The following is a 24,725-nucleotide window of genomic DNA, read 5'->3' on the forward strand; positions in this document are numbered from 1 at the left end:
ATGAACGATGAGGCTGCTGGCGGTTTGGAGATGATTGATGCTCCTTGTAAATGTGGCCATTACCATATAGGCTTTCCCCCTCCTTTATCCCCATTATTTATTGTCAACTGGGGCCACAGCGAGGCCCTAATTTTATGCAATTTAGCTGTGCACATAATGTGAACGTGGTGAAATATAAGAATACGAGAGCACATGTGGTGCCTCCTCTTCCTGAATACAGATGTTTTGAGCTTTTGAGTGGAGTTAAAATGCAAAACGGAGAAAAACTTCACTGTGATATGAAAAAAATTAACATATTATAGTCCACTTGTTCTCATTTCAATACAGGACGTGTTATTGCTTTTGTGGCCTGCCGTCGAGCGTTTACCATTGGATGCAATAAATGCTGGGAGATGAAATACTAGCAGTTGTAAAATCCATATGTCCATGGATTAATAGCTCCGGGCTCTCGTGCTAGTGGTGAGAAAGACAATATTAGAGTCAGTGGGGAGTAACAAGCTTATTAACTCCGCAGAAAGCTGAGAAGTGTTTCTGGGACCGGCGCGCAGAGGCATGGCATGTTAAGTAGCAGCAACCGAGCAGGAATTCGCCCACAGTGCTACATTTGATAAAAGAGAATTATACCGAAATGACCTTTGTCCACTGGCTGATGCAAAAAACAAGATAGTCGGGACTGGAGATGGATTTTTTTTTAGGAAATTTATGCACAAAAACTACAATAATGAAGTGCACAAGAGCTGAATACTGTGTAAGCTGCTGAATGAAGATGCATGCCCTCCTGTTACAGTGGTAACAGTGCAGACACCAGCGAGTTTACACTCTTTTACTGCATGAACAGCATGCGACTGTAAATTATTGCTGCTCTGTTGCTCGGCCTCGAGGAGTAATTACTTGAAAAAAAATCAACTGTGCTTTGTTTCCACCTGTCAGGCAGCACAGAGAACAATGTGTCGGCCAGTTGAGTGAGAGTTTTGTGGTACAATAAACCTACTCAATTCTGCTTGATGGCTTAAAGAATGGACAGAAAACAGCCTCTGCGGCAGTGTAAGTATTGGCACCTGATTGTGTGTTTGATTTCTGTTCGTCTGACATTTTAGTCCAGTTTTCGTCAGTGACATTTGAGTCTCTTTTTAAAAAAATGTTTATGTCTTCTGAGCATTTTGAGGAGTGACAGCTGTGGCCATCAAGGCGCCGTTCTCAGCTTTCTCAGAGTTAGCTGGAAAGAGTTTACTTGTTCACTTAAATACTGTTTATTGTCTGGAGTAAGCTAGAGAGAAGGAACTATAAAACGTCTGATAATGTAGAAATAATGTAACAATAACACCTGAAAAACTCTTGAGAATTACATTTTTTAAATACCTATAATAAAACAAGAAGTTATTTGAACAATTACTCCCTCTGGGGCCATCAATATGTGAACTACTCCAATAAGTGCCGTATTTTGAGTTAAAAAAAAATGTTTTTCTACACTTTAAAATGCAGTCATGTATACATAACTGTCGAATATATGATAGAAATGACATTAAAAAAATGTATTCCAAATAAACATCATAAAATTGATAATGAAAGTAATCGTCACTGGTGTTCCCGTGTGACAAAAGTCTTTTATTTTGAAATCAGAATCACACTGATGACATGACTTTACTTCCTGTGACCTATTTCCTGAAGATCTATGAAGAAAGGACATTTATTATCTGGAGATTTCATATGAGTATTTCAGTTGACGTCACTGGTGTGACCTACTTTATTAGTAGGGAAATGTAAAGAAGTGGGAAAAGAAATTGATTAAATTGCATGGTTAAGTGAGCTTTACATGATTGACAACATGTGGTTTGATGCCCTGCAGCAGCCATTTTGTAAAATGCATTTTTCATAAATATTGTCACTGGTGTTACTTGGGTAACACTATGTACATGTTTTTATAGAGTAAATAAGTCATAAAACAATGTGGTCAAAGTTTAAATGTTAGAAAAGGAAGTGAATTTTCAGACATTTTGTCCTCCTAAAAGTTTCTGCGAACATCTACAAGAAGATTTAGATCTCGTTTGTAGTTCTGTAAGGTGGAACCATTTTTGACGTTACATTTTTTACGTGGAGAGGCGAGCCCTGGTATTAATGGCTTCATCACTGCAAAAGAAAAGGTAAGAGCTGCTGGCTTGTTTGTGTTCGTACGGTTAGCGACTAGTGTATACGTCGCTTGCTTGGAGGTTGTTGTTCGCTGAAGATATAGGGATTTTGAAAACGCTAACATGTCGATAGCGGAAGGAAGGAGAATGCCAACTGAAATGGTCAATGGCAGGCTTATACCCACAGTCTACATCTGGTGGGTTAGGGTTAGGGTTAGGGTTAGGGGGTTAGGGAAGGGACGATGCTTCTGATTAGCAGACGTGCAACAGGTCGCGCAGCTAAATCAGCTTAGAGATATTTCAGGTGGTAAGTGTTCTACTAATCAGGCAAATGCAAATGCAGGTTGCTGACTTGTAGACTTTGCATTAAAACCGTAATGAGTTCATTTGACCATTCAATCGTCTTTCATATTATCACTTGGTTTTCTATTGGCTGACATAAAACGTTTGATCAAAGTTGTCTTTTTCAAAGGCAGGACGAAACAGAGCAGTGGGCAGAGCCAGAGCTGCCAGAGTTCCTTTATGTTGGAACATGTGAGAGGTGATGAAAAGATCACTTCAAACATGTTTATCTTCTTCAGTGAATCCAGAGGGAAACAAACACTCTTGGATTGATCTAGGGGCTTTCTGTTGCGTCACCTTTATTGCAACAGGAAGAAAGAGAGGCTGTGTCTGAATGCTATACCCCCTGGCGATACTATACAATGTTCTCTGTGACGAACACTCATTTTCATGGTGTTTTCGCAGTTATCATACGAGAAATGCATTCAGTTGCCGGTTTATTAGATCAACCTAGCTAAAACGTATCCGTATGAATGAAACTATGTCAAGCTGTTTTTATGATCATTTTGGAAGATGTAGTTTTTGCATTTTACAAAGACGTGTTTCTGTTAGTTAGCATACCCTCGTTGATATAAAGGTGGTGGATGAAACTGTTCAAACAACAGGCAGCAAAAAGAAAAATACATTTTCGTTTAGGCAAGGGGTGGGGCCTGGAGAGGGTGTGCTGAAAGAGGAGGAGGAGTCATCCGTATTGTTTTCGCGCCAAGGATCAATTATCCCATGTCCATTTGTTGGTTTGTCAGCAGGATTACACATAAACTACTGAACAGATTTCCACGAAACTTGGATGGAGGATGGGTCTAAGCCCAGAATAGAGCCCACTGACTTTTGGCACAGATCTGATTAAAGGGAATTTTCTCTCACTTTTCTTAACATTGCACTTTTTGTTGTTAATTTCTCAGAGAATAATGCATGGATCGTTATGAAAAAAAAATCAAAAAACAGGTGTATTTAGGTGGCTGGTATTTATGAGTGAGTACTTGAGTGTGATATTGGATTAGGCTTGATTGAATTAGACAGTTGGGCCTTGGCTGAGGTATGTGCTCTAGTAAGTTCCATCATAGTTTGAAATGTGACCGTGTACAACAACTCTGTAGATATCCTATTGAAGACTTGAGATGCCTTTTGGCAGATCGAGGAGGGAAACAGTCTTTGACTCTCTGTCCTTTGTTTTTTATGAGGTGCCGACTGACTGCATGACTGAACGTACTCTTAATGGGAAAAGGGATCATCCAAAAGGAGGCCTCAGCTTGTATGAAGAGAGTGAGAGAGGTGTAGAGGTTAGAGGACTGGTGTACGTGGCAGCAGGGAAACGCAAAATCAAACTGTGTTGCAAGAAATATGGTTCAATTATATGATTGGTAAAAAAGACTTTAAAGGCTCTCTGTGGAACTTGTGTTGTGCTTGAAGCTTGTTAGCGAACTCCATTTTTAAACTAACGTTAGCTACTGTTGCTCTCTGTTAGCGGGGCGGAGAGAGGCACTCAGATGAACCAAAGACACATCTCTCCGATATGGCCAATAAAAAAGTGATTAATACATGTAAATTGCTGCAAATTGTTAAAACAGAGCCCCTTTAAGTATCAGCTTTACCACGACTCTTCTCTGTGATTTATATTTGGCCCTGCCATACGTGAATTTGCTGATTCTCTCTGATGAAGTTTTCAAGCTGCCTAAATGCAGAAACAGTTGGTGAACTACAATTGGCCATAATCATCAGTGATGCGTCAGTGATGTGGCACATCTGTGCTCCCCGGAGTCCGCTGCGTCTGTGCTGACACAGACTGAACGGGCGAGCGTTTAAGATGAAGCCTCGACAAACAGATGGAAGTATAATAATCAGCTATTGTGGCAAGCGCCATCAGCTTCAAGGGGTCTGACAGACTTGAGTGCCTGAGAAAAAAAAACCATGAATTACTGCGCTCGCTAAATGAAACATCAATATCAAGTCGTCAGTGGATCCCAGTGCTGCTGAAGTGAAGTGGCTACCTGTGGGAAACATAAAGGCAGGGTGGGACAATCAGAGAGATTTACTCTCCTCTTTCTTATATCTCATCCTCCTTTCTGGTTTCTTTTTTTTTTCCTCGCCCCCTCTGCCTCCTCCTCCTCCTCCTCTTCCTCTGAATGTCATGTCAGTCTCTCTCGCTTTTAAGTGACGTTTTATTGATGCGTTGCTCGAACACCACTCTTTTTCCTCCCCCCATTTCTCTTTTCACTGCATCACTCCTTCGCCCTCCTTCACTCTGTAAAAAGGGCCGGAGTAAGGACTTCCCTGCTGGATGAATGTGCAGTTTTTTGGCGGTGAGATAGCGAAGGGGAGAGGAAGGGGAAAGAGCTGGATGAGGGAGGGATGAAGGGAGAGAAAAAAAACTGACAGAGGTAAGGCAAGGTCAGATTGACATGTGATGCCCACTGTTTGGACCCCCCTCTGTAAAATGTATTCCCTGAGGCCTCAATGTTCCCATTAACTCAGTTCAGTCATCACTACTATGCCTGACAGATACCAAATTTCTGAGTTTGTTTTATGTCACCGAAGACAGCTTTATTTTGGAACACGTACCACGTGAGTACAATATAAAGCCAAACAGTTATGCTCTTTTAACAAGATTTTGATAGACGAACCCTCTCAGAGACGCGGCAACGGAATAACTTAACGATGCAGGGCGTGCCTCGGGTTAATGTTGGATTTTACTGATGAAACATCCCTGACAAATTCTGGGCTAGGCTCAGTAGCCCGCCTTGATCTGGTTGGTAATCCAGTCTTTGGAAGAAGAAGGAAGCAGAGAATTGGAGTTAAGGAGCTGGAAAATAAGCGAGCGCATTAGACACAGGATAAGTAGGTGAATAAAAGGTGAGAAGAAGAAATGAAAGCAGTGAGAAACAGACAGAAAAGAAGAACAGAGAAAAGGAAGGAGGATAAAAAGTGAAATTAACAAGGATCAGAATAAAATAAAAATGAACATGGAACTTCAAGATATGAAATGTAAGCTGTCTGATGTCTAAAAACAGTGAGACCTTTGTCTACTCAAGCAACGGTGCATTTCATTCGGCCACCTGTTGCATACCCCTGATTAGATAAGAGACTAAACTTAATGTGAATAAACTTTAAAACATTACCTCATCTGTGTATGTTTGCACCTGAGTTACGTCAGATAGATTTTTCATCAGCAATGATGGTTTTTAATGGTGCGTTCACCACTAGTGAAGCCAGTTAAGGATCATTTGTATTAATTCACGTTACTTGAGTGACTGTTTATTCACCCCAAACAGCCAGATTACTTTACTGTACATTAGCTGTAAGGTAGCGAGCAAAGTCCCACATCGAGGGTGAGTGTTTGTTCGTTTGAATGCAGGTCAGCTCTCACTAAACTCAGCACTCACCAGAGACTCTGGTTCTCTCTGTTCCCCCTCTCCTCTTCTGCAATGTTGTTCGTGTTATAAAGTGTATTTTCCCTCCCTAACTCCAGTCGGCGGTCAATGTTACAGTAAATAAACACCCAACAATGAAGGTCATGATTGCTGCTACAGTCAGGTTCATAAACAGAAGTGAAGATAAATCCGCTTTATAATTCCAAAAGTTAAAAAAGTCATCTCTGAGCTCTCCTCCCGTCGGTAAACTGCTCTGTATCGGAGCAAAATCTGATGTGACACCAGGTGTTTATTCCTCCAGAAGGTCTGGCTCTGAACCTTACTCTCCTCCATAGCTCAGTTTATATCATGCGCACATGCAAATATGCAAACGCACCAGCAAGAGTGCACAAATCGTATTCCTACTGCTGATCGACATGTGGCAAGAGCAATGCGCAATGAGGGCAGTGATAAGATGACTGGCAAGCTAGCAAACATGGTTCTAAATAATGCAAACCATTTTGAAAATTGGCTTTTTGCAGATGTTTTATGAGGAAGAAAAAACATTCAACGCTTTGGTTGTGCCTCCAAGATACCCAGAATGCATTTTGGTGACGTACACTGAATGTAATGCTGACAATGCAACCTTATCACCAGACAAGATGTACAGTATGTTTTGATGATTCTTCAAAACCACAAATAACCCTTATTGCTAATTGCTTATTGCTGACCTATACAACTGCTGAACGCCCATCGACTACCCTGACCTCTACAACTTTCACCTCTGCCCCACTTGCATATAGGGCACACTATTTCCTTCGCCGCCACTGTATGTTGGCCTGCAAAATTGACCAATAAGGATATAATTCCCTGAGCAAATGGTGAGAGGACACTTGAGAGGAGAAAGACAGAGATGGACAGAAGGAAGGGGATAAAAATATTACTTCTCTGTGAGTCTGTTATGTGTGTGTGTGATGACAGACAGACAGATATTGTCCTTGGCAGATCATCTCTGCTTCTTCAGCCAAGCCCGTCCTGGTCGAGGTGTCCAACACACACACACATACACGCACACATTAAGACCTGGAGTGTGTAATGGGGGTGAAAATAACACTAGCTGCTGCCCAGTTGTCATCTGACTTGAGGCGTTGAGCAGCCGGAGGCTTCAGGGTGACTTTAATGGTTGAAATTCTTAATAAGTAAAATTAATCCTGCTCTTTATTGAGGTCACTCCATAATTGGCATTGAATGTCCATGGGATTAAACGCACAAATCCTCCTCATGCAATAAACACACACACCGCCACATGCTTTTGTGCTGAAGGATGTGATGCACCCTGATAACAAATCCATTGTCTCATGACTAATGCTGTGATATTCCCAGGACATGTTCTAATGCCACAGTGAGATCTCAGTCTCTACGAGCATGAATGTGTTTTAGTCCCGTGGTCTTAATGCCATTTCAGAGGCTTTTCAACCCTGCCAAGAATAAAATAACAAAATGTAACCATTAAAATGGTGAAAATCGGAAGCTTTGATCCCAAAATGTCAGTGCGAGGTTTTATAGCCTCCGTCAGTAAAACCCGAGGTTGGATTCACGCTTTAACCGGCCAAGTGTTTTAGCCTCGAGGGAAAGGAAGTGGGCACTAACAAAAGATTCTATAAAGTAACATTATACATAGGTCAGTGTTTTTTTCTTTTTTTTAAACTTTGGGTTGTTAGTCAGGATATTTCTCCTGCTGCTTTTATTGTCGGCATTTTTCCTTTAAGCTGTCTTTTGGGAGTTCAACAACTTTATGGAAATACACTGCCAAGTTCTTACTGTTTCCAGAGGGCTGAAAAGAGTTTGAAGGTCAATGTAACCACATCAAAAAAGTTGTAAATACACGCAGCTTCCTACCACGACAGTATGTCCATACTTTAATAGAAGTTCTTTATTTAATTCTTTATTATTTTTAAAGGTGTAATATGTAACAATTGGCCAGCTGTCGTGTTCATACTCAAAACAAACAGGGAAGCATGTCACCAGAGTAACTGCTAACTGTTGCTAACTGCCGTTAGCTAATTAGCTAGCTCAACTAGCCGGAGTTCAGAACACCAGAGGGGTGTTGGGGTTTACACCGCTAACACAGGAGCTTTAGAGTGGGATAGGCTTGGGCTAGCTTGTTATCATGCTAACTTCAGTAGATATCTGACACACACAATACATAGACATCGTTAACATAACATCAAGACTGTTATTTCCTCACTCTCTGTTAAGTTTAGTTAATTTTATTTATTATTTTCATATTTCTTCTAGTCTTTGCTTCTTTGACCTCACTGAGATACTGTGCTAATATTAGCATCATAATATTAGCTAATTAGCATCAGCTGCTTCCTTCCTACTTTGCAATCACTGGCTCACTCATCAGCTGCATTACCATCAGATGACTACTAACATCCAATAGCGTTCAAATGCGCCTTAACTCTGCTGATTCACCCACGCGTACACCGTTCGCTGCTGCAGCTCCTTCCACCATCCCAGACTCACTCAAAAACATCAGTACGCCTTAAGTGTACGCTTGAATTATTACGAATGTTTCATCTAATTTTATTTCATAAGTTCAATGTAAAGTGTTAAAATCATGTTGGGTCAATGTGATTAAACTAAATTAAAGCAAACTTATGTATAAACCTTATGTGTTTATTCAGTTATTAGATATAATTTAAGGGGAACCTCAACATAAACATAATGAGGTATTCAAGTGTTCATTATAAAAGTATTATACATAAAAAACTTTGCATGAACTGCAACCCTTTACACTGATCTTATGTAATAGAATTAAATGGGAAATGTACATGTGATTAAAATGAAGTTGACCAAAGAGCCACAGAGGCCGCTGAAGTGATCCCACTGGAAAAGATGTGGATCGTATAAATGAATTGTTCAAACACCTCACAAACAACCGCTTCCCCTGCTGAACATTTGTGCCCTGAAGCCTGAGGATGTCACATCATCCGCCCATCTGTTTGACATATATCAATCTACTGACTGGATTGCCATGAATGAGACTGGACGGGATGATTTCTGACAATTTCAACGACCCCCCTAACCTTTTGTTCGGCATCACAGTCAAACAAAAGTTTCAACAATTTGCTCCAGTGTTTTTCATAAACTAAAGGTAGTCTGAAATCAGATATCCACGGTCCCTGGAGGTCCAATCCCCGTGTCTGTGATGAACACCTCCTGTGCAACCATTTGGCCTGAATCTTGACTTTGAGGCATCGGAGAGGGTTTCAGACAGGCTTTACACTGTGTTGAAATTGCGAGGACAGAATCTGGGCTCTGTTTTCTGAGGACGAAGCATCCATCACTCTGAAAATCTTGTTTTACAAGCTGTCACGGAATATGGTGAACTACTGCGAGGCTACAACCCCAAAGCAATATAGGTCTATTGACTTCAGACACTCATAAAAGAAAGAGTTTACAAAAGATTACCCTGTTTTTCTTTTGGTTTCGTGTTGTAGATAACGATGCACTTTTCTTAAGTTTTCCGCTTTAGATCTTGAGTCACTCCACACACATTTACCTTGGTAAAGTCTGTGTGTGTGTGTTTGTGCATTTAAACCCTCGGTTTAACTAACACACTGCCTCAGGAATGACTCAAGGCATTTTTCTCCTGCTTTTAGCCTCTCCTTCTACATGGATTGAGTAAGAGATGCTGTGGGTGTGAGTGTGTGTGTGTGTGTGTGTGTGTGTGTGTGTGTGTGTGTGTGTGTGTTATCTTTGTGAGGGCACCAGCAGTCTTGCATGTCCTTCTGTGGTGGCGGCATCACAGCAATCGTTACCAAACAGGGATGTTCGGAGGCAGAGTCACACTAAAGGTCAACATCAGCCTCCTCTGTGTGTGTGTGTGTGTGTGTTTGTGTTTGTTGCTCCGCGCTCTGGCAGATGTGTTAAGCAGCACATGGCCCGGTGTGTGGTCTGAGGCTTAATTTGGGATTAACACTCAGGATATTACAGATTACCACACTCAACGCTCGACCTTCTGTGTCTAGCCAGCCAGCGATGGATGGACGAGCTTTTATCTTGCAGTAGTTACAGCAACTCAGCCTGGCTGCTGAGGCCACCTGTGAAACGCTTCCAAGCGTGTTGTGTCACACTGTCAGCATGAAAGGGAGGATTACACACCAGCATTCCTTTCACTAATTCACAGACATCAAAGCTTCAAGTCGAACCTTAATGAGCTTCAACTTCCTGATGTTCACAGAGAGATGTGTTAGCTTTGCAACAACAAAAGTCCAATATTTACTTCATATTTTAATTTGTGTCATCTTCTCTTAATGTCCAATTAAGGAGATAATGACATTGATGAGTTTGTTAAAAAGATAAACTGTAAGAGCACAACAGATTATAAATAAACACAAATTAGACTTGAACTTTCTGCACTGCGTTGCACTGATTTAGTAACAAATACAAATCAAGGCTTTAATTTAAAGGGACACTCAACCTCCACGACTGAAAACTTCATGCCAGCCTCCAAGTTTTAGCTCCATGTTGGAGATATTGGTGATTTCTAATAGCTGTGAAAAAAACAGTCAATACCGATAAACAACAATTACCTGCTTCTCCTTGCCAGTGCCCATAAATAAAGTAACAATTTCATGTTTTTGTATTTAAAAAAAAAAAAGCTTATAAGCTGTATTCTATGCACACTTAAGCATATACATATCACACATATCGCAAATTGTAATCGTGTCTTCTTCCTGTGAAACTATGACAAACGTCCACACCGCGACATCTTTTACTGTTCTTCTTCTCCTTCGTTTATTGGTGGGTCACAAACCAACTTTAAGGTGCTAAACAGCAACCTACTGTATAAGAGTTTGTAAATGCTGCTCTTGTTAAGTCAATGAAATCACTCAATCAAGAATTTTAAAGATATATAGAAATTCCTGATAATATACATTTGGTAATATATTGGTCCAATATTTATTGTGCATGAATGAAAAGCCATCCGCACATAAAGTAACAAATAAAGTCCAGTACTTTCATTAATATAAGAGGTTTACATAATAAAAAAGAACAAAAAATGGTTATTTAGGTTGAATTCCATTTATATGTTGTGAAAACAAGGCTAGCCATCTGAGAATGATCTGTGAGTGGAACGATATGAAGTCGTGTTGTTTTCCCAACTCCAACTGAGTTCGGACTGTTTGGGTTAGTTATCGCTATAAAAGCCTGTAAGGTTGTTTCTGCTGGCATCGTTTTGCCTTTACACTGAAGATTAAAATCACAAAACAAAACATTCTGCGATTAATCATCTGATCTGGATCTTCATAAATACATACTCGGCTGTTGTTGCTGCACAACATCTTTTTTTACTCTACCCACAAAGCCAGATTGAGTGATTAACAAGATTGTACAGTATATATTATCATTCTGGAGTCGATGCTCTGAACAGCGGTTTGGAGACCTCCTGTTTTACTCTCTTGTAATTGACTTCAGCCTGGCTCGTAGCTGCTAACTAGCCTCTCACAGGCCGGACCAACTGAACTGAAAGTACAATACGCAGCCTTTCAGTAACTATGAAGCTTATCTACACGCTTTGTTCTGCTTAAATCTGGATTTTTTGGGGGTTTTATTTCTGACATTTTTTTTAACTTAACTTTTTTTTGGAAGTGCGATTCTAAATTGCTACTGAAATATAAAAAAACGCTGAAAAACTGTGTCATATCATTGTTTTCCACTCACTTTTGGGAAAATGTGTTTATTCTAAATTGAATCTCCTGAGTGTGGATGTTGGGATGGATATCTTTTGCAGTGCACGTCTCTCTCTTTCCCGCTCACACACCCCTGCTGTCGACCGAGGGCCAACTGCCAGCTGCCCCCGTACTTCTCTGTCCTCATCCATATTTGATGCGTCTCATTAAAACTTAATTGTGGAAACACTTCAGCATTCTGACATTCCTTCTGATCCACTATTTAGTCTCCCTCAGCACTTCGGAGTGAAAGAGCCCCCTCGGTCATGCGTGCGCGAGGAAAAGAAAGCTGGAACACGAGGTTAGAGGAAGACACGCCAGCTCATCTCTGGAGCGGTGGCAGATGCCTGATTGGTTCACAGAAACAAATAGTAGTCTGATGCCTCCGAGTGCATTGAGTAAATGACGACAGTTGGTATTTGAGAGCAGGGTAAACAGACGATAGGAGATGGTTCATTAAACTTTCAGCATGACGGTTAAGTTGCCCTTGTTTGTTTCTTGAGTTTTTGTCATCTAACATGCAAGAAATGGAGTTTTCTGCTCTCGGTTGCAAACAACAAGACTTTGCCGTGTGCTCTGCTGTGGTTAGACCCAAGATAGCTTTTGGGTTTATATTTCCAGGTAGCCACCACAGAGGACTTCTCAGAAGTACTCTATACCGTAACGTTTGTCATTTTAGTTGATGCCTCTATTCAGAAAGTAAAGAAAGTGGACCTACAGTCCTGGAAGGACGGCTTTGTTGTCAGAGAAACTGGAGTAGCAGGTGGCAGTGGAGGCTCAAGTCTTCCATCAGAAGCATCCAAAGACTTATTAGATAACCGATAGCGCCATCTGACCTCGTAACAGTCCGACACAAATCTTCATCAGAGTACCCACACAGCTGTATGACCTTCAATCCAGGATCAAGTCCACGCATACTGTTCTCTTTGGTTGACTTTGGTTTGATTTTGTGCTTATATGTTTCAAAATGTAAGCTTTTATCGCTAAACTGAAACAATGAAGTACAGTGGAATCTGCAAGTCATGTGTCATCCTCCAAGCTTGGCTCACTGAAAAGAAAGTTTGAGAAGCTGTAGTGGCACTGGCAGCGTCCCCCAAAATGCGAGCCATTGAATCAAGTGTATATGGTGTTAAAAGAGCAGCGTGGCTCCTTTAAGAAGAGGGCAGTGTGTTGTGTGTGTGTGTGTGTGGTTGAGCAAGAGAGAGAGAGAGTGATGTGGCTGCGCTTATACTGTAGGAAACAGGTGTTAGCATAGACCCTTAAGCTTCTCAAGACCCCACAAGACATATGTTAAAGTGGCCGCTATCACTATCCCTGCTAATATCAATGCTATCGCTATCCATGCTAATATCCATGTTATTGCTGCCGATGCTAATGATGTTGATCTTGCGAGAAAGGCAATCAGGCAGGTAATGGATTACGTCCGACCATTAACCATGCTACTGTTGTCTGTTTCATAAAAACTGTTAAACAGAAGGAAACACTGACTTGAGTGGGGTTTTAAGTACCATCCTATAGCTAAACAATTAGCATCTTATATTCCCATTAATTAAGTCGTCAACAAAGAATGTTTTTGTAACTTATGCACCCTGAAACTGCATAAATGAGCAAAAGTCAATGACTTACCTACTAGTCATACCGGCTAACCTCAACAAACTTAATTGGTTGTCTATAGCTAATCAGTTAAAGGTGCAATATGTAAGAAATTAGTTTGAAACATTGAAAAAAAAAAATCAACAGAATGTGAAGAGTTTTGAAGAGATGTCTTTGTATGGTGTTGCAGAGATATCTACCAGAGTTAGCATCCCATGGTGCCACTATCTTAGCACTAACATCCATCCTAATTAACTGAAATTTTAATGTTTGGACTTGTGTGAACAGCCAGTTCCGACAAGGCGGCTAGTTAATGTTTGAAGTGTTTGGCCTTTTGTAGAGTCTAGGCAGCTGCTATTAGCACCCACACACATTCCTGGGTGTAAAAACACACACACACACACACACACACACACACACACACACACACACACAGAATGAACATCTTGCCTACCTCACTTGAACCTGTCTGTGAAAGATGCGTTTTTTCAGCAGACACCAGGGTCCCATCAATCCTGCTGAAGGCCACAGACACACAGACACACACACACACACACACACACACACACACACACACGTGCAAGCACACACTCTTCACTGTTTGACTATTTCTCTGTGTAAATATCAAGACCTGCCTCTTGTTTAGTCAATGTGCATGCTCATAGGTAGGCGACACTGATAAGTGTCCGTGTGTGTGTGTGTTGCTGGACGCTGACGTGTGTTTAACCCTGTGTTTGCTCTGCAGAGCCCCAGCTGAAGGGCATCGTCACGCGGCTTTACTGCAGACACGGCTTCTACCTCCAGATGCTGCCGGATGGCACCATGGAAGGCACAAAGGACGAAAGCAGCTCCTTCTGTAAGTGAACAATCAGACTCACGGAGATGTTGTCAGGCAGTTTAAAAGAGGTGTGTATTTCATAGCGTTGCCAGTACATACACCACTGGGAGTTTCCCCGGTGTCTCTGCCAAAGGACATTTAAAAAGGGGACTTCCTGGTAAGACGGTCATATAACTTCTCGACAGCACGTGAATGCACAATAACACTGTCATGCTTTCTGGGTTGATTCACACTAGAATCAATCAGGCTGAAAATGTATGCACACTTGGCGAGGTGCACTGGGCGAACGCCAGCTAAATGGGATTTGTTCACGTTATGTAATATATCACGGCAGGAGCCTGGCACACATCGAGCTTTTCAGATACATGTTTTACTTTTTTTTTTTTTACTTACAGTCATTCTTACCTTTAAGTGAAGAACCTCGTGTGTCTATGAGTAACTCAATACAGTGTTCTAGGTAGGGTTGTGTGACCTCCCAATGGCGGATGTATTTTAAGCAGCCAGTGTTAGAAGATGTTCTCAACATCGTGCTTAACTCAGGCACTGAATTGAGTATAATGTTGCGATCGCTACTGAACCTTTACTGGATATTTGCAGACCTACTGTAAATTCAGAACGCGTAAATTCAGGCTCCATTTTATTTATATCACAATAATCTGGAGCTTGATGGTGTCTTCTGCTGCCAATTGTAGTTTTCATGTTCTTGGATATTCATGCAAGTACTCAAGTTTTGTGATGTGATACTGACAGGCTCTGACTCGGCTCCATGTCTGCTTTTAGGTACAGAGGGTACCATCCTTAAAAAAACCTGACTGACTTTATCTCTGTGCAGGTATTAGTACGCTTGAGAGTTCTTCAATTTGCCAATAGCCTTACCATCACAGGCTAAGAAATCAACAAAATAGCTAAAAAATGCTGCCATAGGTGATATACTGTAAGGCCAGTTCTCAACATCATCTTCCAATCCCATTGCAGAGGGTAAAGGTATTCTTATATCACCCTTTATTAATTTCTGTGAGGTTGTGTTCATCATTTGCCAATTTAGCTAGCTTGATCTTCATGAATGTATATTGTACCCTATCAGTCACTTTAAGAAAGAGGTTTCACGGAGCGCCCCAGTAGCTCAGTTGGTAGGACGTGCGACCCATGTCCTTGCTGCAGCGGCCCAGGGTTCGGGTCCGACCTGCGGCCCTTTGATGCACGTCATCCCCCCCCCTCTCTCATCGCATTTCCTGTCATCTCTCAAGCTGTCCTGTCAATAAAAGGCCATGAAAGTGCCAAAAAGGAAGGAAAAGGAAGAGTTTTAGCGTCCTGTTACCATCGGAAATGCCTGTCCCAGTTCAGTGATGTGGATCTGCATCTGGATGCGGCAGAAGTCACACCCATAATTCGTGCAAAGTATCATGGGGGTTTAGAATAAGGCGATTTCAAGGTAGTAGCTGCCACTGTGTGTATTGTTTTCAGTCTAGTATTGTTTAAGTGTCTATAGCCATGCTAGCATAGCTTCTGTGCAGCTGTATTTAGTAGTAGCAGTGCTCTGAGCTAAATGCTAACGCCAACATGCCAGCATTGTCGAAGTGACAATGCTAACACGCTAATGTTAAGCAGGTTATATTTACAATGTTTGCCATCTTAGCTTGGACACTATGCTAACGTGCTAATTTGCAATAAACACAGTACAGCTGAGGCTGATGGGAAATTTCATTTATAGGCTTCCATATTCCGCCCTCAAGATCTCACATTCATAGTGCAGTGTTGAGGGAGACTTCATGCACTCGGCTGTAACTGCAGCATTTTTCAAATAATCTGGATCAAGACCAGAGTAGCCGCTCTGCTCATTAGCACAAAAACCTGCTGTCGTCCTCTGGTGTTGAGTCTCCGAACGTACACACACCAACACCACGACCATGAAAACACACCCCTCACCCTGCACGGGGTCATCACCCGGGTGATGACTGACCAAAAACATCATAACACATGATCCCCAGAGTCCCTGGATGTCCTCCAACCCTCCCGGAGAGATCAATACTGTATTGTAGGATATCCCTGACGTGGCAACACAGCGTTTTTTTCTGTCAAAACAACACTTTGGATGGAAAACATGAAGCTAGCACAATTTTGGATTTACAGTCTACAGAGAGCCGGGGAAAAAAATTACACTTCTCAGTTGTAGTTCCCTGTGTAAAGTTTGTATTTCAGCATTTCATTGAGTTGTCAGAGTTCGTGTGGCAACAGCAGTGTTACCAGGCTTGAACAACCCGGGTTTAACCTTGAGGCATTTATTGTGCGCTTTTCCCTTGGCATTTATCCGGGAAAGAAAATTTAACAGCACATTTTATGTCACATAGACATAGAAACTTGAAGCAGTGTTTGGGCACGGACTAAAAGAAGACAGTTTCAAGATTTTATGAATAGCAATCCCATGAGAAAAACAAATCCAGGACTATTGGGAACACTTGCGAGAGAGTCCTCCAACATCTGTTTGGTTAAATTACACCCTCAACACCTCCAGAAAGCTCCACAGTAACTGATCAGACCTGCTCCCTCCTCTCCCTCTTATGTAACGGCTCACCCACACGGAGACAAACGCCGCTGCACTTTGAACTCCGAACATTCTCATGTCCGATCTGAATTATTAATCAAATCACACTGTAGGGCACATCCGAAGGCGAGCGGGGCTCTTTTCCAGACGGATGTAAAGACTGCTGTTGCGTAACGGCGCTCCTGGTGTCGGGGTATTTAACAGCGGAGGTCACCCCGCAATGTGTTTGCGTGGGCTTGACTCATGGTTCATTTTATAACAACTATAATTCCATCAATCCGGGGGATCTGGTTTAATGCTGTCCTGGGCTCTTTGCAGTCTCAGGGGACGGTGTGTGGGAGGTTGACGGGTGAGTCCTGTAAAACTCCTAAATTGTGCACTTTTTTCCCCCCAATGTCCCATTATTTATGCATCCACACAGGAATCGTTGAGTGATTGACATCATTGTGAGTGAGCATCAATCAGCGGCACAATCATCTACCTGGCTGCACAGAATATTGAAAGGGGCAGAAATAGCTGTGTTAGCATGTACTGTAACACACTGACTGTCAGGCTTACAGCAGCAGCCTCCTTGGGAGTACAGACTTTTCAGTGTAACGCAAACTGGCCGGGACAGCTTTTCTGTTGCACTCCATTTCAATCGTAGCTAAAATCTCTCTTTTGTTGCTTTGTACGGCCAATATAGATCATGTACATGTGTACAAACTGTTCACACAATCTTGTGCATCCCTGAGCACTGACCACGGGGCAAAAACAAGCAAAACATCAGCTGGGGTCTGGACGAGGCAATAAAACAGCCACTTATGTCAGTTGATATTACACTTAAATGGTGCTTTTATGGTTGTCCCATATCAAGGTATGATTAATCACATTACCATAAACCAATTTCCACACAGTGAACTTTTTTTATCCTCGGAGGTCTGTGGCCTCCAGGGGGAGTTACTTGTTTTCCTGTTCATAATCCAGCCGTCCACCGTAGTTATTAACACACATCTCTGTCTCATGGTTTCCCCTGACATCGAACATGAATCATTTTACATTTTACAAGATTAGTATTAAAGGAAAACGTTAATTTATTACAACTTGGGTCTTGTTCTCATAATTAAAGGGTAACTCCACCAAATATTACACATTAAAATATCTAAAAACTTACTTTTTTGTGGCTTCTGAGGAAGCTGCATGTAATCTGATACATTGCCTCCAGTGCTGTCACTCAGTGGTCAAGTTGCATTATGGGTAATGCAGGCACCAGGATTTAAAATGGAAGAAGAATGCATGAAGTTAGAATGGTGATATCTCTGATGCAATGAGAGACCTGGACAGAGTGGACTGCTTTTCGAAACCTGGGCGCCTACGTTACCCACAACGCAATTCCACTGAGTGACATCGCTAGAGGCAACTAATCAAGTTGTGTGCAGCTTCCTCTGGAGCCACAAAAGACTTTATTCTACCTTCTTCACATACAGTATGCAGTAGTACTCTCCAAGACCTGTAAACACACTTTCATGTGTCAAATTGGTGGCGTTACCCTTTAAAGACTGTGGGGGTTCAAACCTGGGCCAGTGGATATTTTGCATAATAGTGCATTTACATGTATCTTTCTGTTCTGATCCAAACAGCATATTATTGGGGTCACCTTTCACTCCCTCATCTCCTCAAAGTGTGTGTATCCGTGTGCGTGCAGCAGTTTTATAACCGGCTGCAGCGTTCGCCAAGAAAACCCAAAAAAAGGGCCAAATCAGCAGCATAAAGGATAAATAATTAAAGGAGCAGCGGTGTGATTCATATCTGAGGCCGCTGTCCTGATGGAGTTCTTGGCTAACTGTACTGATTGAGTGATACGCTGGTGCGTCCTCTGAAGCTGCACACAAACACACACATGCAAACCCACTTTTTCAGGCACAGCGCTGAAAAACTCTCCAAAGTACGGATGACCTTTAAAGGACCTCTCCTCCCTTTCTACCTTCACCCCCTGTTTTTTTCACCGCCCCCTTTGCTCCTCATGCTCCTTTACACCTGTGACCCGCCGTGACCCGGTGTAATAACACAGAACCAGTGACCTGCGGGAAGCAGGAGGGAGCATGGGCCGCCTCTCTGGCTACCTCCTGCCCCCTCTCTTCCTGGACTACCAGGCTTCACAGCATCCGCCTTCACCTGGTTCTCCTGGACAGAAGGGAAAAGGTTGGTGTAGGGACAAAAGTGGGAAGGAGGTACGGAAGCCCTGAGGGGACGTTGCAGAACAAAAAGTGACGAGTGTGGCTTTTGTATGGCCTCACAATCCTTTTATCGCTTTTTTTCCCCCTTCCAAGTTCCCTCAGGGCTTCCATAACTAGGCGATGGAGGGAAGTTGTCACTAAAGCTGGAAGTGGCTGTATATTAAAGCGAAAAAAAAAAAGCGACAAAAGGGAGGAAACGGAGAATAAGAGGATCAGAGAAGTGGAGAGAAAAGAGAAAGAGGGCACAGTGGAACACGCCAGAGAAAACTGAGCCAGCGAGACAAGACGGGCTGGCAGAGGAAGAGAGAGGAAGAGAGAGGAAGAGAGAGGGAGGGAGGGAGGGGGAAAACGTGAGGACGACAGAGAGGAGGAGGGGGGGGAGGCAGGAGGAGCAGCTGGCACACAGCTGATGTCTCCTCAATCACTGTGTCTCCCCCCTCTGGTGGGAGGTCAGAGGAGCTGCCACCCCCTCCTCCCGCCCTGCTCCGCTCTCCTTCTCTGTTCTTGGCTCTTCTGAGCTGTTATGTAATGAAGCTGGAAGAGCAATGAAGGCAGGAGAGAGGAGGGAGGATGACGAGGGATCCGAGATTTATTATCTATTTATCGGTGCTCTTAAAGGACTATACCGGTGTTTTGTGCACGTTTTGGCCACTTAGTGTGAATCACTTATTCTTTCTGCATAACATTTTCTGTTTCCCAACATAACTATATAGACTATTAGAATTTTTATTCAGTTTCGTAACTTCTGATAGCCATACGTTTCCGCTCATTTCAGTGCACTTTAATAGCTAAAAGTAGCATTAAATATTAAATCATAGTGTCTGCTTTTATTTCCATCGGTCATTTAAGTGTAGAATTTTAACATGATTTAGCATATTTCAAATTACTCTGAAAGCATAAGCAGTCTGCCAGAGTGTCTTCTGACGTTTCAACTGGGCGGCATACAGTAAGGGAGTCTCAAAATCTGCACATCGTGGCTTTACTTTGAGCTATTCTCTGACTTTCAGTGCAATCAATGGAAAAAATAGCAGGGTACAGGAAGGAAAACGTGCTGAAAACAGGCATGGATTCACAATAACTGACCAGGTACGCACAGGCATCCAGGCGTTCATGCGTTCACAACCTCACAAACAAATGACCTCCGTGACAAATTTGAGGCTCAGAGGTAGAAAGTTGTGGTTGCTACAGCTTCATGGACCAATGAATGGATAGATTTTTGTGGACTAATCAATTGATGGAGGGTACAGAGCAATGACAAAGGAACTCTGGTGAGTTTGAGTCAACAGGAGTGTATGGCGAATAGTTCATGAGTCATGAAATGGGGCAGGGCTAAAATGGAGGGACCTAATGACAAATTTCAGCCTCCAAGGGGACATTTTTATAGACTGACTGCCCGACAGAGCAACTTTAACAGCTGCTGCTCACAGTTAAGAATCCTAAAATAAAACGTTCAATTCCTTGCACCGTATATAAATACAAGAAATAGACATTAATAAGTAATATTTTGTTTCACGCTTACAAATGTTGAAACACCGTCTCAAACAGTGGTCCCTTGCTCGTCCCATTCGTACTGTACAAGCCACCATCCCCTCCCCGCTCTTGGCACTGAACTCAGCTCATATGCATGTAAAGTGAAAGTGATATGATACGTCGTGTACAAGTGTTGATAGGAAACGTATGAAAGATACAAATTTAACATATCCAAGGTTTGCAGAGAGGTACAATGCCAATATATTTTTTTTTGCCGGCTGTGCCGGTGTGTGATAGCGCTGCATGTGGGGTTATTAAAACAAACATGAGAGAAAACCGCAGATAAAGTGACAGCAACAGAAGCGAGGCAGGGACAGAACAGAGGTTTGGAGGGTTCTGTCACTTAAGAGATAGAAAGAAAAAAGAAAACAGACAGACAGACAGACAGAGAGGGAAACAGATCTCAAAGGAGCTGAAGGGAGATTAAAAAATACACACAGTGCTTGTAGTTGAATACGGGGTGATGGATGGAGCTGCTGCTGTGATTGCCACTGGATTTAGTCTCTTTCTGAATTCTGTTTCTTGGAGAGGATCAGACAGGAAGACCGACAGCTTGTCAGACAACAAGAGAAGAAGAGGAAAAAGGAGGAAAGGGAAGTGGAGAGAGAGACAGAGATGGATGAAAGCTATTGACTCTCAGTGTGTACATCGGAGAGCCAGAAGGAAGAGCCTGATCCTCTGACTTTTATCCACTGTAATTACCATCTCCCACTGTTGGAGGGAAAATTTGACTTATCTCTTTCTCTGCTCTGGAACAAGTCTCCTCTTTCTCCCCGTCTAACTTTCCCCAGTGCTCGATAACAGTTCTTCGCAGAGGGCAGAGAGAGGGAGAAAAAAATTCAAAGACTTGAAAGACAGATGAGAGAGACTTGGCTCTGCGTGAGAGCCGCGGCGTTCAAGGAGGAAGAAATGTGAACATCGAAAGCAAAAAGCTCCCCTCAGCCAGATGAGGAGACAAGGTAGAAAGAGTACCGGAGCGGGATGGCGAGGATGAGAAGAAGAGCGTGAAGAATACCAAACGAGGGGGAAGCGAAGGGAGAAGATACAAAAGAAGGGGAGGCCGAGACGAGAAGAGAGAGTGATGAAGAGACAGCCGGGAGTAGGCTGCGGGGTAAAATAGGACAAAGATGAATGGACGCCGACGGGAGAGTATTGGTTTCACAGGACGGAGAGAACGACAGCAGGCCACGAGGGAACCGAAAGGGAACAAATAAGGAAGAAAAATGGAGAGATGTTTAAAAGAACACAGTGCGAGATAAGAAAAAGGTTGTTAATTCATGACAAGGCGGGGTGAAAAGACAGAAAGCACCAGGGAAAGAGAGGAGAAAGAGGAGAAGGGGGGAAAGACAGATGGACTGAAAGGAAGACAGATAAAGGCAGAGAGAAATCAGTTATGGAGAGGAAAGCCTCGGGGAAGAGGTGGAAGTTAAATAACAGGAGAGTGGAGGTAGTTGTCTTGTCATCAGAGCCATCGACCACGAGGGAAATCAGGCGTGAAGCTTAGCTACAAGTCATTTAATCTACTATCGAGTCTTTAAAGCTCATTTTTTACAACGCAAATGACAGAGTGTGAATGGAGAGGCGCCGTCTCGTTTGTTGCCGATGCAAATCAACTTGTTTTCAACAGCTAAATTAATTCCAGTGTCATTGAACTGATCCCAGCGCTGTAGTCTGCTTTGTTTCAGGATGTAGATGTTGTTTTAAGTTCGTTGAACCACAGTGATTCAAGTAAGTGTAATTAATATGAACCGTTAGCATAATGATCTTGAGATGGACATCTAGTAAACACCAGAACTGTCGAATGGTACCGCCGAGCAATCAGCCGTGTGGAGAGAGACGGGAAACAAGAGGGAGAGAGGTCCGAGGCCTGAACTGAACCACAGACAGGGCCTAGGGCTTCAATCTGGGAACCATTGGCTATTGTCTGACAATGATTTAGCCTTCGGATGATGGATATCCAGGCCAAGACTTCCTCCTCTGTGCGACGGTCTTTGTTTACGGTCCCATTCGCAACTTGACACTCATCTCCATAAACAGATATCTGCATATGAAAGGGGGTAGGTTTTAAAAAGCTAAATGGTAGCCAGACGATAGCCGATGGTTCCACAATGACATTTAGGCCAAAGCATTCAGCCTCTTTTGCTCTCCTCTCCACCTGCATGCATCCAAAGCACACTCAAATGTGATTGGTCACTACTACTCTGACTGCAAATGTGAACCAGAACACTTATGACACCAAGATCTTGTCCCTTGCCTACAGATTCTGCATTTCTATGTATATATCTGTTCATACAGTTTACCAAGGAGCATATTTGTTACATTTACCATGACTCTTCAACTCTTCATATAAAAAGGAACAAAGACTGCAATAAATGGTATGAATGCCATATGATTCTTTACATTCAAAGTGCAAAGGGGGCTGAAATTAGGGTGGTGGCCCAGTAATGACCACTGAGTACTTGAGTAATAATGTAGTAATGACCACTGAGTACTTGAGTAATAATGTAGTAATGACCACTGAGTATTTGGGTAATAATGTAGTAATGACCACTGAGTACTTGGGTACTAATGTAGTAATGACCACTGAGTACTTGGGTAATAATGTAGTAATGACCACTGAGTACTTGGGTACTAATGTAGTAATGACCACTGAGTACTTGAGTAATAATGTAGTAATGACCACTGAGTACTTGGGTAATAATGTAGTAATGACCACTGAGTACTTGAGTAATAATGTAGTAATGACCACTGAGTACTTGTGTAATAATGTAGTAATGACCACTGAGTACTTGGGTACTAATGTAGTAATGACCACTGAGTACTTGGGTAATAATGTAGTAATGACTACTGAGTACTCTGATAATAATGTAGTAATGACTACTGAGTACTCATGTAATAATGTAGTAATGACTACAGAGTACTCTGATAATAATGTAGTAATGACTACTGAGTACTCATGTAATAATGTAGCAATGACTACTGAGTACTCATGTAATAATGTAGTAATGACTACTGAGTACACGGGTAATAATGTAGTACATATGGCAAGATACATTAATTTCATGTATAGTAAATGCAAATACAGTGAGTGTTGAGTATTTGTATATGGTTGGCATATAGCACATAGGTATATTATTAGTATGCAGTATGGAACTGGGTCATGGTTACTACTGCAACTGTGAGTGTGTCTCATCATGTAGTTAAAAAGAGGAAATATGGACTCTCACTATGTTCAGCCTGTCTGAACTGCTGACAACAGTGTTTCAAAACCCCATCAGTGACCGCGATGCTTGATCCCAGCGAGTCCAGTTACTTCGCTTATCTTACTTTAGTGGAAAAACAATTTAGAGAAAATCCAGGAATGAGCCTCGTTAATGTTACGTCACCAGTCTTTGCTTAAGTCAGCTCCCTTCAAACAGGAAATAGAATAAAGGACGCCGGTGCCTGTCCAGAAGTTAAACTCTATGTGACTTCTCACAGATGACTGTAATCCTCTTCTCATTCCACTGGGCTGCACAATACAGCACTGCAGAGCTGCAGCACAGTGTGCAGGCCTGCAGATGCCCTCTGCACAGCTTAACTCTGTGTCCTGCTACCGCCTGCCCCCCCCCTTCCCATCTCCACTTTCTCCTTGTTTATTTATTGTGTAGAAGATCTCAAGCCTCAAATTGACTTGTGGGATTGATTTGGCAACACCCTCCTCCCTCCCCCTTCATTTCCCTCCCCTCCTCTCCTTTTCCCTCCCTCCGTCTCTCCCTCAAAAGACTTTTGATTAATCCGGCGACCTCCTCTGTGAGTTGCGGGGGAAAAAAAGCGAGTCAAATGGAAGGACGGAGGGAGGGAGAGAGAGAGTGATGAGGGAAAAGGGAAAACAAAACAGAGATGGGAGGCCTCTATTATCCCGGCATAAAGTTATGTGATCCATTTGATAACAGAGGCTCTTTTTGATTGAGGAAGCAAAGTCTTTCTTGAGAGGGGAAATAAATATAGATACAGAGAGAGGGAGAGGAAGAGAGGGATGGAAGAAAGAAAGACAATGAAGAGAGGGTGAGAAGTAGGAAATAATTGTCCATTTGCTAAGCCTGTTATTGTTGCTATGGTCCAGCTTTCCATTCTCGCAGAGTTTGCAATAACGTGTGCAGATTTACTGCTCAAAATTCTTAGAAAGTATTGAAACAATTGGGGATCCTTGATTTTAGACGAAAGCAGGCTTCTCTTTTCTGGCCTCTGACGTCTATTCTGCCAGCAGATTTCATGAACTGTAGCTAGCTAGCTGATTAAGCTAACACGAGTTTCACGAGTTGTGTTGCGGTTCCAGCGTTCGTGTTTCTGCTGCTTTATGACACTGGGCGGCGCTGTTGTGAAGCAGGTAGGCTACTAGGCTAGTGGAGAGAGTCAAGATGGCGGCTGCTAAATGAACCCTGTTAGATGCTACATTCAGGCTAAAATG

The 24,725-nt window shown here is 42.5% G+C and overlaps 1 protein-coding gene across 2 annotated transcripts in view; it reads left to right on the plus strand.

Annotated features, from left to right (window-relative positions):
• Positions 1 to 24,725, plus strand: part of fgf11a (fibroblast growth factor 11a) — a 100,400-nt gene that overhangs the window by 41,394 nt on the left and 34,281 nt on the right. For both annotated transcript variants that reach the window (XM_084343937.1, XM_084343938.1), the window contains one exon: positions 13,895 to 14,005. In XM_084343937.1, the coding sequence (XP_084200063.1) occupies positions 13,895 to 14,005 (111 nt within the window). The remainder of the gene's footprint in view (positions 1 to 13,894; positions 14,006 to 24,725) is intronic.

Source organism: Pagrus pagrus (assembly GCF_965226575.1).
Source record: "Pagrus pagrus genome assembly, chromosome: 22".
Taxonomy (NCBI): domain Eukaryota; kingdom Metazoa; phylum Chordata; class Actinopteri; order Spariformes; family Sparidae; genus Pagrus; species Pagrus pagrus.